At 43.2% G+C, this 17401-nt stretch overlaps 1 protein-coding gene across 1 annotated transcript in view; it reads right to left on the reverse strand.

The window, feature by feature from the left end:
• Positions 1–17011, reverse strand: part of LOC135559427 (uncharacterized) — a 74376-nt gene extending 57365 nt beyond the window's left edge. The window contains exon 1 of the mRNA XM_064993579.1: positions 16895–17011. Coding sequence (XP_064849651.1) covers positions 16895–17011 — 117 coding nt within the window. The remainder of the gene's footprint in view (positions 1–16894) is intronic.
• Positions 17012–17401: the final 390 nt, after the last annotated feature.

Genomic DNA, 17401 nt, shown 5'->3' on the forward strand with positions numbered 1-17401 from the left:
CTGTATTACTTACTGAACATACTGGTATGATACTGTATTACCTACTGAACATACTGGTATTACACTGTATTACCTACTGAACATACTGGTATGATACTGTATTACTTACTAAACATACTGGTATGATACTGTATTACTTACTGAACATACTGGTATGATACTGTATTACTTACTAAACATACTGGTATGATACTGTATTACCTACTGAACATACTGGTATTACACTGTATTACCTACTAAACATACTGGTATGATACTGTATTACCTACTGAACATACTGGTTTGATACTGTATTACCTACTGAACATACTGGTATGATACTGTATTACCTACTGAACATACTGGTATGATACTGTATTACCTACTAAACATACTGGTATGATACTGTATTACCTACTGAACATACTGGTATGATACTGTATTACTTACTAAACATACTGGTATGATACTGTATTACTTACTGAACATACTGGTATGATACTGTATTACCTACTGAACATACTGGTATGATACTGTATTACCTACTGAACATACTGGTATTACACTGTATTACCTACTGAACATACTGGTATGATACTGTATTACCTACTGAACATACTGGTATGATACTGTATTACCTACTGAACATACTGGTATGATACTATATTACCTACTGAACATACTGGTATGATACTGTATTACCTACTGAACATACTGGTATTACACTGTATTACCTACTGAACATACTGGTATTGTCACATCCTGTTTTCAGTCAGTGTGAGGGAGTCCATCTACATGGTGATAGCTGTCGAGGGTTTTGTGACGACTGTAAGCTTTTGGTACTCATGTCTGAGTGTCACCGTGGGTGTGCTTGTGTGTGTGTGTGTTCCTGTGTGTATTTGTCCCCCATGTGTGTGTGTGTGTGTGTGTGTGTGTGTGTTGTGTGTATTTCTCCCGTGTGTGTGTGTGTGTATTTCTCCCGTGTGTGTGTGTGTGTATTTCTTCCGTGTGTGTGTGTGTGTATATATCTCCCGTGTGTGATTAGATTGATGACAGAAGGAAATGCCACCAACACAGCATTTTACACAAGCAACCTCTTGTTTTGTGGCAGTGCAGATGGGAGGGAACATGCCTTTTGCTGTCCTCCCTCCCTCCCTCCCTCCCCCCTCCCTCCCTCCCTCCCTCCCTCCCTCCCTCCCTCCCTCCCTCCCTCCCTCCCTCCCTCCCTCCCTCCCTCCCTCCCTCCCTCCCTCCCTCCCTCCCTCCCTCCCTCCCTCCCTCGCTCCCTCGCTCTCACCTCACCTGTGCCACCTCACTAATGATTGTTCAGCGTCTGTGAGTCTACCATGCATCATTTACCACGAAGGAAGGAAAGCCGGTGAGTGAGGGAAGCTGAGAGGGAGGGATGGATGGAGGGAAAGAGCGATGAGGGAGAGTGGGATGGAAAGGGGTGAGAGAAGAGGGGGGAGAGAGAACATAGAGGAGGTGTAGAGAGAGAGGGAAAAGAGGGGGGAGAGAAGAGAGAAGAGGTGGAGAGAGAGAGGGGGAGAGAACATAGAGGAGGTGTAGAGAGAGAGAGAAGAGAGGGGAGAGAGAACATAGAGGAGGTGTAGAGAGAGAGGGGGAGAGAACATAGAGGAGGTGTGGAGAGAGAGATAAGAGAGGGGAGAGAACATAGAGGAGGTGTAGAGAGAGAGAGAAGAGAGGTGGGAGAGAGAACATAGAGGAGGTGTAGAGAGAGAGAAGAGAGGGGGGAGAGAGAACATAGAGGAGGTGTAGAGATAGATGGGAGAGAGAACATAGAGGAGGTGTAGAGAGAGAGAAGAGAGGGGAGAGAGAACATAGAGGAGGTGTAGAGAGAGAAGAGGGGGGAGAGAGAACATAGAGGAGGTGTAGAGATAGAGGGGAGAGAGAACATAGTGGAGGTGTAGAGAGAGAGAAGAGAGGGGAGAGAGAACATAGAGGAGGTGTAGAGAGAGAGAAGAGAGGGGGAGAGAACATAGAGGAGGTGTAGAGAGAGAGAAGAGAGGGGAGAGAGAACATAGAGGAGGTGTAGAGAGAGAGAAGAGAGGGGGAGAGAACATAGAGGAGATGTAGAGAGAGAGAAGAGAGGGGAGAGAGAACATAGAGGAGGTGTAGAGAGAGAGAAGAGAGAGGGAGAGAACATATTGGAGGTGTAGAGAGAGAGAAGAGAGGGGAGAGAGAACATAGAGGAGGTGTAGAGAGAGAGAAGAGAGGGGAGAGAGAACATAGAGGAGGTGTAGAGAGAGAGAAGAGAGGGGAGAGAGAACATAGAGGAGGTGTAGAGAGAGAGAAGAGAGGGGAGAGAGAACATAGAGGAGGTGTAGAGAGAGAGAAGAGAGGGGAGAGAGAGAACATAGAGGAGGTGTAGAGAGAGAGAAGAGAGGGGAGAGAGAACATAGAGGAGGTGTAGAGAGAGAGAAGAGAGGGAGAGAGAACATAGAGGAGGTGTAGAGAGAGAGGGGGAGAGAACATAGAGGAGGTGTAGAGAGAGAGAAGAGAGGGGAGAGAGAACATAGAGGAGGTGTAGAGAGAGAGGAGAGAGGGGAGAGAGAACATAGAGGAGGTGTAGAGAGAGAGAAGAGAGGGGAGAGAGAACATAGAGGAGGTGTAGAGAGAGAGGGGGAGAGAACATAGAGGAGGTGTAGAGAGAGAGAAGAGAGGGGAGAGAGAACATAGAGGAGGTGTAGAGAGAGAGGAGAGAGGGGAGAGAGAACATAGAGGAGTGTGAGAGAGAGAAGAGAGGGGAGAGAGAACATAGAGGAGGTGTAGAGAGAGAGGAGAGAGGGGAGAGAGAACATAGAGGAGGTGTAGAGAGAGAGAGAAGAGAGGGGAGAGAGAACATAGAGGAGGTGTAGAGAGAGAAGAGAGGGAGAGAGAACATAGAGGAGGTGTAGAGAGATAGAAGAGAGGGGAGAGAGAACATAGAGGAGGTGTAGAGAGAGAGAAGAGAGGGGAGAGAACATAGAGGAGGTGTAGAGAGATAGAAGAGAGGGGAGAGAGAACATAGAGGAGGTGTAGAGAGATAGAAGAGAGGGGAGAGAGAACATAGAGGAGGTGTAGAGAGGGAGAAGAGAGGGGAGAGAGAACATAGAGGAGGTGTAGAGAGAGAGAAGAGAGGGGAGAGAGAACATAGAGGAGGTGTAGAGAGAGAGAAGAGAGGGGAGAGAGAACATAGAGGAGGTGTAGAGAGAGAGAAGAGAGGGGAGAGAGAACATAGAGGAGGTGTAGAGAGAGAGAAGAGAGAACATAGAGGAGGTGTAGAGAGAGAGAAGAGAGGGGAGAGAGAACATAGAGGAGGTGTAGAGAGAGAGAAGAGGTGATTGTGGGCCAGAGGGGACTTGCACACCTATTTTATTAATGACACTGTTGATCTGGGCTGGAGTCAGCGTTGGCAGCCGCTCGGTCGCTCTTGATTTACAGTGGCAGCATGTTATTTTGGAAAAAAGGAACGTCATTTATTTATTTAAATGTATTTTGGTACATATTCCCATTCTAAATCAAATAATATGGTGGATTAATGATGTTAAATATTCTTGACCATTATGATAATGAGTAGGAGTACCAACACCAATGAGACAATTATGATAAATTAGGATATTCGAAAATAGAGGCCACAAATGCTCAACTATACATAGCTAATGTTTTTCTCATTTTCTCCTAAATTCCATTTAATTCAATTCAGTAGACTTCATTGACATGGCAAGATAAAGTAGTATACTAGTAGTAGAAGACATGGGATCAACATCAATACTAGTAGTAGTAGACATGGGATCAACATCAATACTAGTAGTAGTAGACATGGGATCAACATCAATACTAGTAGTAGTAGACATGGGATCAACATCAATACTAGTAGTAGAAGACATGGGATCAACATCAATACTAGTAGTAGAAGACATGGGATAAACATTAATAGTAGTAGTAGACATGGGATCAACATCAATACTACTAGTAGTAGTAGACATGGGATCAACATCAAAACTACTAGTAGTAGTAGCAGACATGGGATCAACATCAATACTAGTAGTAGTAGACATGGGATCAACATCAATACTAGTAGTAGTAGACATGGGATCAACATCAATACTAGTAGTAGTAGTAGACATGGGATCAACATCAATACTAGTAGTAGTAGACATGGGATCAACATCAATACTAGTAGTAGTAGACATTGTATCAACATTAATACTAGTAGTAGTAGACATGGGATCAACATCAATACTAGTAGTAGTAGACATGGGATCAACATCAATACTAGTTGTAGTAGTAGACATGGGATCAACATCAATACTAGTAGTAGTAGACATGGGATCAACATCAATACTAGTAGTAGTAGACATGGGATCAACATCAATACTAGTAGTAGTAGACATGGGATCAACATCAATACTAGTAGTAGTAGTAGTAGTAGACATGGGATCAACATCAATACTAGTAGTAGTAGACATGGGATCAACATCAATACTAGTAGTAGTAGACATTGTATCAACATTAATACTAGTAGTAGTAGACATGGGATCAACATCAATACTAGTAGTAGTAGACATGGGATCAACATCAATACTAGTAGTAGTAGTAGACATGGGATCAACATCAATACTAGTAGTAGTAGACATGGGATCAACATCAATACTAGTAGTAGTAGACATGGGATCAACATCAATACTAGTAGTAGTAGACATGGGATCAACATCAATACTAGTAGTAGTAGACATGGGATCAACATCAATACTAGTAGTAGTAGACATGGGATCAACATCAATACTAGTAGTAGTAGACATGGGATCAACATCAATACTAGTAGTAGTAGTAGTAGACATGGGATCAACATCAATACTAGTAGTAGTAGACATGGGATCAACATCAATACTAGTAGTAGTAGACATGGGATTACCATCAATACTAGTCGTAGTAGACATCGGATCAACATCAATACTAGTAGTAGTAGACATGGGATCAACATCAATACTAGTAGTAGTAGTAGTAGTAGTAGACATGGGATCAACATCAATACTAGTAGTAGTAGACATGGGATCAACATCAATAATAGTAGTAGTAGACATTGTATCAACATTAATACTAGTAGTAGTAAACATGGGATCAACATCAATACTAGTAGTAGTAGACATGGGATCAACATCAATACTAGTTGTAGTAGTAGACATGGGATCAACATCAATACTAGTAGTAGTAGACATGGGATCAACATCAATACTAGTAGTAGTAGACATGGGATCAACATCAATACTAGTAGTAGTAGACATGGGATTAACATCAATACTAGTAGTAGTAGTAGTAGTAGACATGGGATCAACATCAATACTAGTAGTAGTAGACATGGGATCAACATCAATACTAGTAGTAGTAGACATTGTATCAACATTAATACTAGTAGTAGTAGACATGGGATCAACATCAATACTAGTAGTAGTAGACATGGGATCAACATCAATACTAGTAGTAGTAGTAGACATGGGATCACCATCAATACTAGTAGTAGTAGACATGGGATCAACATCAATACTAGTTGTAGTAGTAGACATGGGATCAACATCAATACTAGTAGTAGTAGACATGGGATCAACATCAATACTAGTAGTAGTAGACATGGGATCAACATCAATACTAGTAGTAGTAGACATGGGATCAACATCAATACTAGTAGTAGTAGACATGGGATCAACATCAATACTAGTAGTAGTAGACATGGGATCAACATCAATACTAGTAGTAGTAGACATGGGATCAACATCAATACTAGTAGTAGTAGTAGTAGACATGGGATCAACATCAATACTAGTAGTAGTAGACATGGGATCAACATCAATACTAGTAGTAGTAGACATGGGATCAACATCAATACTAGTAGTAGTAGACATGGGATCAACATCAATACTAGTAGTAGTAGACATGGGATCAACATCAATACTAGTAGTAGTAGACATGGGATCAACATCAATACTAGTAGTAGTAGACATGGGATCAACATCAATACTAGAAGTAGTAGACATGGGATAAACATCAATACTAGTAGTAGTAGACATGGGATAAACATTAATACTACTAGTAATAGTAGACATGGGATCAACATCAATACTAGTAGTAGTTGTAGTAGACATGGGATCAACATCAATACTAGTAGTAGTATACATGGGATCAACATCAATACTAGTAGTAGTAGACATGGGATCAACATCAATACTAGTAGTAGTAGTAGTAGACATGGGATCAACATCAACAAATGGGATCAACATCAATACTAGTAGTAGTAGTAGTAGTAGACATGGGATCAACATCAATACTAGTAGTAGTAGACATGGGATCAACATCAATACTAGTAGTAGTAGACATTGTATCAACATTAATACTTGTAGTAGTAGACATGGGATCAACATCAATACTAGTAGTAGTAGACATGGGATCAACATCAATACTAGTAGTAGTAGACATGGGATCAACATCAATACTAGTAGTAGTAGACATGGGATCAACATCAATACTAGTAGTAGTAGACATGGGATCAACATCAATACTAGTAGTAGTAGTAGTAGTAGACATGGGATCAACATCAATACTAGTAGTAGTAGACATGGGATCAACATCAATACTAGTAGTAGTAGACATTGTATCAACATTAATACTAGTAGTAGTAGACATGGGATTAACATCAATACTAGTAGTAGTAGACATGGGATCAACATCAATACTAGTAGTAGTAGTAGACATGGGATCAACATCAATACTAGTAGTAGTAGACATGGGATCAACATCAATACTAGTTGTAGTAGTAGACATGGGATCAACATCAATACTAGTAGTAGTAGACATGGGATCAACATCAATACTAGTAGTAGTAGACATGGGATCAACATCAATACTAGTAGTAGTAGACATGGGATCAACATCAATACTAGTAGTAGTATTAGACATGGGATCAACATCAATACTAGTAGTAGTAGACATGGGATCAACATCAATACTAGTAGTAGTAGACATGGGATCAACATCAATACTAGTAGTAGTAGACATGGGATCAACATCAATACTAGTAGTAGTAGTAGTAGACACGGGATCAACATCAATACTAGTTGTAGTAGACATGGGATCAACATCAATACTAGTAGTAGTAGACATGGAATCAACATCAATACTAGTAGTAGTAGTAGACATTGGATCAACATCAATACTAGTAGTAGTAGACATGGGATCAACATCAATACTAGTAGTAGTAGTAGACATTGGATCAACATCAATACTAGTAGTAGTAGTAGACATGGGATCAACATCAATACTAGTAGTAGTAGACATGGGATCAACATCAATACTAGTAGTAGTAGTAGACATGGGATCAACATCAATACTAGTAGTAGTAGACATGGGATCAACATCAATACTAGTAGTAGTAGTAGACATTGGATCAACATCAATACTAGTAGTAGTAGACATGGGATCAACATCAATACTAGTAGTAGTAGTAGTAGACATTGGATCAACATCAATACTAGTAGTAGTAGACATGGGATCAACATCAATACTAGTAGTAGTAGTAGACATGGGATCAACATCAATACGAGTAGTAGTAGACATGGGATCAACATCAATACTAGTAGTAGTAGTAGACATGGGATCAACATCAATACTAGTAGTAGTAGACATGGGATCAACATCAATACTAGTAGTAGTAGTAGACATTGGATCAACATCAATACTAGTAGTATTAGACATGGATTCAACATCAATACTAGTAGTAGTAGTAGACATGGGATCAACATCAATACTACTAGTAGTAGACAAGGAATCAACATCAATACTAGTAGTAGTAGACATGGGATCAACATCAATACTAGTAGTAGTAGTAGACATGGGATCAACATCAATACTAGTAGTAGTAGACATGGGATCAACATCAATACTAGTAGTAGTAGTAGACATGGGATCAACATCAATACTAGTAGTAGTAGACATGGGATCAACATCAATACTAGTAGTAGTAGACATGGGATCAACATCAATACTAGTTGTAGTAGTAGACATGGGATCAACATCAATACTAGTAGTAGTAGACATGGGATCAACATCAATACTAGTAGTAGTAGACATGGGATCAACATCAATACTAGTAGTAGTAGTAGTAGACACGGGATCAACATCAATACTAGTTGTAGTAGACATGGGATCAACATCAATACTAGTAGTAGTAGACATGGAATCAACATCAATACTAGTAGTAGTAGACATGGGATCAACATCAATACTAGAAGTAGTAGTAGACATTGGATCAACATCAATACTAGTAGTAGTAGACATGGGATCAACATCAATACTAGTAGTAGTAGACATGGGATCAACATCAATACTAGTAGTAGTAGACATGGGATCAACATCAATACTAGTAGTAGTAGTAGACATTGGATCAACATCAATACTAGTAGTAGTAGTAGACATTGGATCAACATCAATACTCGTAGTAGTAGACATGGGATCAACATCAATACTAGTAGTAGTAGTAGACATGGGATCAACATCAATACTAGTAGTAGTAGACATGGGATCAACATCAATACTAGTAGTAGTAGTAGACATGGGATCAACATCAATACTAGTAGTAGTAGTAGACATTGGATCAACATCAATACTAGTAGTATTAGACATGGATTCAACATCAATACTAGTAGTAGTAGTAGACATGGGATCAACATCAATACTACTAGTAGTAGTAGACATGGGATCAACATCAATACTAGTAGTAGTAGTAGTAGACATGGGATCAACATCAATACTACTAGTAGTAGAGATGGGATCAACATCAATACTAGTAGTAGTAGTAGACACGGGATCAACATTAATACTAGTAGTAGTAGACATGGGATCAACATCAATACTAGTAGTAGTAGACATGGGATCAACATCAATACTAGTAGTAGTAGACATGGGATCAACATCAATACTAGTAGTAGTAGACATGGGATCAACATCAATACTAGTAGTAGTGGACATGGGATCAACATCAATACTAGTAGTAGTAGTAGTAGACACGGGATCAACATCAATACTAGTAGTAGTAGTAGACATGGGATCAACATCAATACTAGTAGTAGTAGACATGGGATCAACATCAATACTAGTAGTAGTAGTAGACATGGGATCAACATCAATACTAGTAGTAGTAGACATGGGATCAACATCAATACTAGTAGTAGTAGACATGGGATCAACATCAATGCTAGTAGTAGTAGACATGGGATCAACATCAATACTAGTAGTAGTAGACATGGGATCAACATCAATACTAGTAGTTGTGGACATGGGATCAACATCAATACTAGTAGTAGTAGACATGGGATCAACATCAATACTAGTAGTAGTAGACATGGGATCAACATCAATACTAGTAGTAGTAGACATGGGATCAACATCAATACTAGTAGTAGTAGTAGACATGGGATCAACATCAATACTAGTAGTAGTAGACATGGGATCAACATCAATACTAGTAGTAGTAGACATGGGATCAACATCAATAATAGTAGTAGTAGTAGACATGGGATCAACATCAATACTAGTAGTAGTAGACATGGGATCAACATCAATACAAATAGTAGTAGTAGTAGTAGACATGGGATCAACATCAATACTAGTAGTAGTAGACATGGGATCAACATCAATACTAGTAGTAGTAGTAGTAGACACGGGATCAACATCAATACTAGTAGTGGTAGTACAAATGGGATCAACATCAATACTAGTAGTGGTAGTAGACATGGGATCAACATCAATACTAGTAGTAGTAGACATGGGATCAACATCAATACTAGTAGTAGTAGACATGGGATCAACATCAATACTAGTAGTAGTAGTAGTAGTAGACATGGGATCAACATCAATACTAGTAGTAGTAGTAGACATGGGATCAACATCAATACTAGTAGTAGAAGTAGTAGACATGGGATCAACATCAATACTAGTAGTAGTAGACATGGGATCAACATCAATACTAGTAGTAGTAGACATGGGATCAACATCAATACTAGTAGTAGTAGTAGACATGGGATCAACATCAATACTAGACATGGGAGTAGACATGGGTAGTAGTAGTAGACATGGGATCAACATCAATACTAGTAGTAGTAGACATGGGATCAACATCAATACTAGTAGTAGTAGACATGGGATCAACATCAATACTAGTAGTAGTAGACATGGAATCAACATCAATACTAGTAGTAGTAGACATGGGATCAACATCAATACTAGTAGTAGTAGACATGGGATCAACATCAATACTAGTAGTAGTAGTAGACATGGGATCAACATCAATACTAGGAGTAGTAGTAGTAGACATGGGATCAACATCAATACTAGTAGTAGTAGACATGGGATCAACATCAATACTAGTAGTAGTAGACATGGGATCAACATCAATAGTAGTAGTAGTAGACATGGGATCAACATCAATACTAGTAGTAGTAGTAGACATGGGATCAACATCAATACTAGGAGTAGTAGTAGTAGACATGGGATCAACATCAATACTAGTAGTAGTAGACATGGGATCAACATCAATACTAGTAGTAGTAGACATGGGATCAACATCAATACTAGTAGTAGTAGTAGACATGGGATCAACATCAATACTAGGAGTAGTAGTAGTAGACATGGGATCAACATCAATACTAGTAGTAGTAGACATGGGATCAACATCAATACTAGTAGTAGTAGACATGGGATCAACATCAATACTAGTAGTAGTAGACATGGAATCAACATCAATACTAGTAGTAGTAGACATGGGATCAACATCAATACTAGTAGTAGTAGACATGGGATCAACATCAATACTAGTAGTAGTAGACATGGGATCAACATCAATACTAGTAGTAGTAGACATGGGATCAACATCAATACTAGTAGTAGTAGACATGGGATCAACATCAATACTAGTAGTAGTAGACATGGGATCAACATCAATACTAGTAGTAGTAGACATGGGATCAACATCAATACTAGTAGTAGTAGACATGGGATCAACATCAATACTAGTAGTAGTAGACATGGGATCAACATCAATACTAGTAGTAGTAGACATGGAATCAACATCAATACTAGTAGTAGTAGACATGGGATCAACATCAATACTAGTAGTAGTAGTAGACATGGTATCAACATCAATACTAGTAGTAGTAGACATGGGATCAACATCAATACTAGTAGTAGTAGACATGGGATCAACATCAATATTAGTAGTAGTAGACATGGGATCAACATCAATACTAGTAGTAGTAGTAGACATGGGATCAACATCAATACTAGTAGTAGTAGACATGGGATCAACATCAATACTAGTAGTAGTAGACATGGGATCAACATCAATACTAGTAGTAGTAGACATGGGATCAACATCAATACTAGTAGTAGTAGACATGGGATCAACATCAATACTAGTAGTAGTAGACATGGGATCAACATCAATACTAGTAGTAGTAGACATGGGATCAACATCAATACTAGTAGTAGTAGACATGGGATCAACATCAATACTAGTAGTAGTAGTAGACATGGGATCAACATCAATACTAGTAGTAGTAGACATGGGATCAACATCAATACTAGTAGTAGTAGACATGGGATCAACATCAATACTAGTAGTAGTAGTAGACATGGGATCAACATCAATACTAGTAGTAGTAGACATGGGATCAACATCAATACTAGTAGTAGTAGACATGGGATCAACATCAATACTAGTAGTAGTAGTAGTAGACATGGGATCAACATCAATACTAGTAGTAGTAGACATGGGATCAACATCAATACTAGTAGTAGTAGTAGACACGGGATCAACATCAATACTAGTAGTAGTAGACATGGGATCAGCATTAATAACAAAAACTACAACACCAATATTAATCAGAGTAATAATATATTAAATCAATAGTTGTAGACCAGTCTCGACATGACTGAGAAGACACATGACATTATATGAACGACAAAACTAAACTAAATGGGAAATATTATTGACATTATGTTTTTTGACTGGTCACTTTTGACTGGCTGTCCCTCAGGTTGTGGCAGGTGGACACATACAGTGGGCCAAAAAATATTTAGTCAGCCACCAATTGTGCAAGTTCTCCCACTTAAAAAGATGAGAGAGGCCTGTAATTTTCATCATAGGTATTTAAGTATTTTGTCAATAACAAAAGTGTATCTCAATACTTTGTTATATACCCTTTGTTGGCAATGACAAATGTCAAACGTTTTCTGTAAGTCTCCACAAGGTTTTCACACACTGTTGCTCCCCCTCCCTCCCTCCCTCCCTCCCATTCCTCATGTAGATCTCCTCAAGATCTCCCTCCCTCCCCCTCCCTCCCTCCCTCCCTCCCTCCCTCCCTCCCTCCCTCCCTCCCTCCCTCCCTCCCTCCCTCCCTCCCTCCCTCCCTCCCTCCCTCCCTCCCTCCCTCCCTCCCTCCCTCCCATTCCTCATGTAGATCTCCTCTAGATCCCTCCCTCCCTCCCCCTCCCTCCCTCCCCTCCCTCCCTCCCTCCCTCCCTCCCTCCCTCCCTCCCCTCCCTCCCTCCCTCCCTCCCTCCCTCCCTCCCTCCCTCCCTCCCTCCCTCCCTCCCTCCCTCCCTCCCATTCCTCATGTAGATCTCCTCAAGATCTCCCTCCCTCCCTCCCTCCCTCCCTCCCTCCCTCCCTCCCTCCCTCCCTCCCTCCCTCCCTCCCTCCCTCCCTCCCTCCCTCCCTCCCTCCCTCCCTCCCTCCCTCCCATTCCTCATGTAGATCTCCTCTAGATCTCCCTCCCTCCCTCCCTCCCACGTCTCATTACTCCCCCTCCCTCCCTGCTCCCCTATTCTGACAGTAGGGCCTGCTCCCCTCCTTCTCCCAACAAGAGGGCCTGCTCCCCTCTCCTGACAGTAAGGCCTGTTCCCCTCTCCTGACAGTAAGGCCTGCTCCCCTCTCCAGACAGTAGGGCCTGCTCCACTCTCTTGACAGTAGGGCCAGCTCCCCTCTTCTGACAGTAAGGCCTGCTCCCCTCTCTTGACAGTAGGGCCTGCTCCCCTCTTCTGACAGTAGGGCCTGCTCCCCTCTCCTGACAGTAGGGCCTGCTCCCCTCTTCTGACAGTAGGGCCTGCTCCCCTCTTCTGACAGTAGGGCCTGCTCCCCTCTTCTGACAGTAGGGCCTGCTCCCCTCTTCTGACAGTAGGGCCTGCTCCCCTCTTCTGACAGTAGGGCCTGCTCCCCTCTCCTGACAGTAGGGCCTGCTCCCCTCTCCTGACAGTAGGGCCTGCTCCCCTCTTCTGACATTAGGGCCTGCTCCTCTCCTTCTCCCAACCAACAGTAGGGCCTGCTCCCCTCTCCTGACAGTAGGGCCTGCTCCCCTCTTCTGACATTAGGGCCTGCTCCCCTCCTTCTCTCAACAGTAGGGCCTGATCCCTTCTTCTGAAAGTAGGGCCTGCTCCCCTCTTCTGACAGTAGGGCCTGCTCCCCTCTTCTGACAGTAGGGCCTGCTCCCCTCTTCTGACAGTAGGGCCTGCTCCTCTCCTTCTCCCAACCAACAGTAGGGCCTGTTCCCTCCTTCTCCATACAGTAGGGCCTGCTCATCTCCTTCTCCCTACAATAGGGCCTGCTTCCTCCTTCTCCCTACAGTTGGGTCTGCTCCCTCCTTCTCCTTGCAGTAGGACCTGCTCCCCTCCTTCTCCCTAGAGTAGAATAGCTCCCTCCTACTCCCTACAGTAGGGCCTGCTCCACTCATTCTCCATACATTAGGGCCTGCTCTGCTACTTCTCCCGACAGTAGGACCTAGTCCCCTCCTTTTCCTGACAGTAGTACTGCTCCCCTCCTTCTCCCTACAGTAGGGCCTGCTCATCTCCTTCTCCAAACCAACGGTAGGGCCTGCTCCCTTCCTTCTCCCAACAGCAGGGTCTGCTCCCTTTCTTCTCCCTACAATAGGGCCTGCTCCCTTCCTTCTCCCGACAGTAGGGTCTGCTCCCTTCCTTCTCCCTACAGTAGGGCCTGCTCCCTTACTTCTCCCTATAGTAGGGCCTGCTCCCTTACTTCTCCCTATAGTAGGGCCTGCTCCCTTACTTCTCCCTACAGTAGGGCCTGCTCCCTTTCTTCTCCCTACAATAGGGCCTGCTCCCTTTCTTCTCCCTACAATAGGGCCTGCTCCCTTACTTCTCCCTATAGTAGGGCCTGCTCCGCTCCTTCTCCCTACAGTAGTGCCAAATCCGCTCCTTCCCCTACAGTAGGGCCTGCTACCCTCTCCTGACAGTAGGGCCTGCTCCGCTCCATCTCCCTACAGTAGTGCCAAATCCGCTCCTTCCCCTACAGTAGGGCCTGCTACCCTCTCCTGACAGTAGGGCCTGCTCCCCTCCTTCTTTCTACAGTAACGCCTGCTCCCCTCTCCAGACAGTAGAGCCTGCTCCCCTCTTCTGACACTAAGGCCTGCACCCCTCTTAGGTACAGCGTCAGTGTGGAGGCTATATACAGGGTGTTACGGTACAGAGTCAATGTGGAGGCTATATAGAGGGTGTTACGGTACAGAGTCAATGTGGAGGCTATATACAGGGGGTACCGGTACAGAGTCAATGTGGAGACTATATACAGGGTATTACGGTACAGAGTCAATGTGGAGGCTATATACAGGGTGTTACGGTACAGAGTCAATGTGGAGGCTATATACAGGGGGTACCGGTACAGAGTCAATGTGGAGGCTATATGCATGGGGTACCGGTACAGAGTCAATGTGGAGGCTATATACAGGGGGTACCGGTACAGAGTCAATGTAGAGGCTATATACAGGGGGTACCGGTACAGTGTCAATGTGGAGACTATATACAGGGTGTTACGGTACTGAGTCAATGTGGAGGCTATATACAGGGGGTACCGGTACTGAGTCAATGTGGAGAATATATACAAGGGGTACCGGTTCGGAGTCAAATGTGGAAGCTATATACAGGGGGTACCGGTACAGAGTCAATGTGGAGGCTATATACAGGGTATTACGGTACAGAGTCAATGTGGAGGCTATATACAGGGGGTACCGGTACAGAGTCAATGTGGAGGCTATATACAGGGTATTACGGTACAGAGTCAAGGTGGAGGCTATATACAGGGGGTACCGGTACAGGGTCAATGTGGAGACTATATACAGGGGGTACCGGTACAGAGTCAATGTGGAGGCTATATACAGGGGGTACCGGTACAGAGTCAATGTGGAGACTATATACAGGGTGTTACGTTACAGAGTCAATGTGGAGGCTATATACAGGGGGTACCTGTACAGTGTCAATGTGGAGACTATATACAGGGTGTTACGGTACTGAGTCAATGTGGAGGCTATATACAGGGGGTACCGGTACTGAGTCAATGTGGAGACTATATACAAGGGGTACCGGTTCGGAGTCAAATGTGGAAGCTATATACAGGGGGTACCGGTACAGAGTCAATGTGGAGGCTATATACAGGGGGTACCTGTACAGTGTCAATGTGGAGACTATATACAGGGTGTTACGGTACTGAGTCAATGTGGAGGCTATATACAGGGGGTACCGGTACTGAGTCAATGTGGAGACTATATACAAGGGGTACCGGTTCGGAGTCAAATGTGGAAGCTATATACAGGGGGTACCGGTACAGAGTCAATGTGGAGACTATATACAGGGGGGTGGCGGTACAGATTCAATGTGGAGACTATATACAGGGTGTTACGGTACTGAGTCAATGTGGAGGCTATATACAGGGTGTTACGGTACAGAGTCAATGTGGAGGCTATATACAGGGGGTACCGGTTCGGAGTCAAATGTGTAAGCTATATACAGGGGGTACCAGTACAGAGTCAATGTGGAGGCTATATACAGGGGGTAACGTTACAGAGTCAATGGGGAGGCTATATAAAGGGGGTTACGGTACAGAGTCAATGTAGAGGCTATATACAGGGTGTTACGGTACATTGTCAATGTGGAGGATATATACAGGGTGTTATGGTACAGAGTCAATGTGGATGATATATATAGGGTGTTACGGTACAGAGTCAATGTTGAGACCATATACAGGGGGTACCGGTACAGAGTCAATGTGGAGACTATATACAGGGGGTTACGGTACAGAGTCAATGTAGAGGCTTTATACAGGGTGTTACGGTACAGAGTCAATGTAGAGGCTATATACAGTGTGTTACGGAACAGAGTCAATGTGGAGGATATTTACAGGGTGTTACAGTACAGAGTCAAAGTGGAGGCTATATACAGGGGGTACCGGGACAGAGTCAATGTTGAGGCTATATACAGGGTGTTACAGTACAGAGTCAATGTGGAGGCTATATACAGGGGGTACCGGTACAGAGTCAATGTGGAGGCTATATACAGGGTGTTACAGTACAGAGTCAATGTGGAGGCTATATACAGGGGGTACTGGTACAGAGTCAATGTGGAGGATATATACAGGGGGTACCAGTACAGAGTCAATGTGGAGGATAGATACAGGGGGTACCGGTACAGAGTCAATGTGCGGGTGAACCGGTTATTCGAGGTAATTGAGATAATATATACAGGTAGAGTTATTATAGGTAGAGTTATTAAAATGACTATGCGTAGATAATAACGGAGATTAGCAGCAGCGTAGATGAGGGCGGGGGCAATGCAAATGGTCTGGGTAGCCATTTCATTAGCTGTTCAGGATTCTAGGGGGTAGAAGCTGTTTTGAAGCCTTGTGGACCTCGACTTGGTGCTCCGGTACCGCTTGCCATCCGGAAGCAGAGAGAACAGTCTTTGACTGGGGTGGCTGGAGTCTTTGACCCTTTTTTAGGGCCTTCCTCTGACACCGCCTGGTATAGAGGTCCTGGATGGCAGGGAGCTTGGCCCCGGTGATGTACTGGGCCGTACGCACTACCCTCTTTAGTGACTTGCGTTCGGAGGCTGAGCAGTTGCCATACCAGGCAGTAACGCAACCCATCAGGATGCTCTCGATGGTACTGCTGTAGAACATTTGGAGGAACTGAGGAGCCATGTCAAATCTTTTCAGTCTCCTGAGGGGGAATAGGTTTTGTTGTGCCGCCTTCACCACTGTCTTGGTGTGCTTGGACCATGTAAGTTTGTTGGTGATGTGGACACCAAAGAGCTTGAAGCTCTGCTCTCAACCTGCTCCCGTTGATGGGAATGGGGGTGTGCTTGGTCCTCCTCTTTCTGTAGTCCACAATCATCTCCTTTGTCTTGGTTACGTTGAGGGAGAGGTTGTTGTCATGGCACCACACGGCCAGGTCTCTGACCTCCTCCCTATAGACTGTCTCATTGTTGTTGGTAACCAGGCCTGCCACTGTTGTGTCATTAGCAAACTTAAAGATGGTGTTGGAGTCGTGCCTGGCCATGCAGTCATGAGTGAACAGGGAGTACAGGAGGG

The sequence above is a fragment of the Oncorhynchus masou genome, chromosome 18 (genome assembly GCF_036934945.1).
Source record: "Oncorhynchus masou masou isolate Uvic2021 chromosome 18, UVic_Omas_1.1, whole genome shotgun sequence".
Lineage (NCBI taxonomy): Eukaryota > Metazoa > Chordata > Actinopteri > Salmoniformes > Salmonidae > Oncorhynchus > Oncorhynchus masou.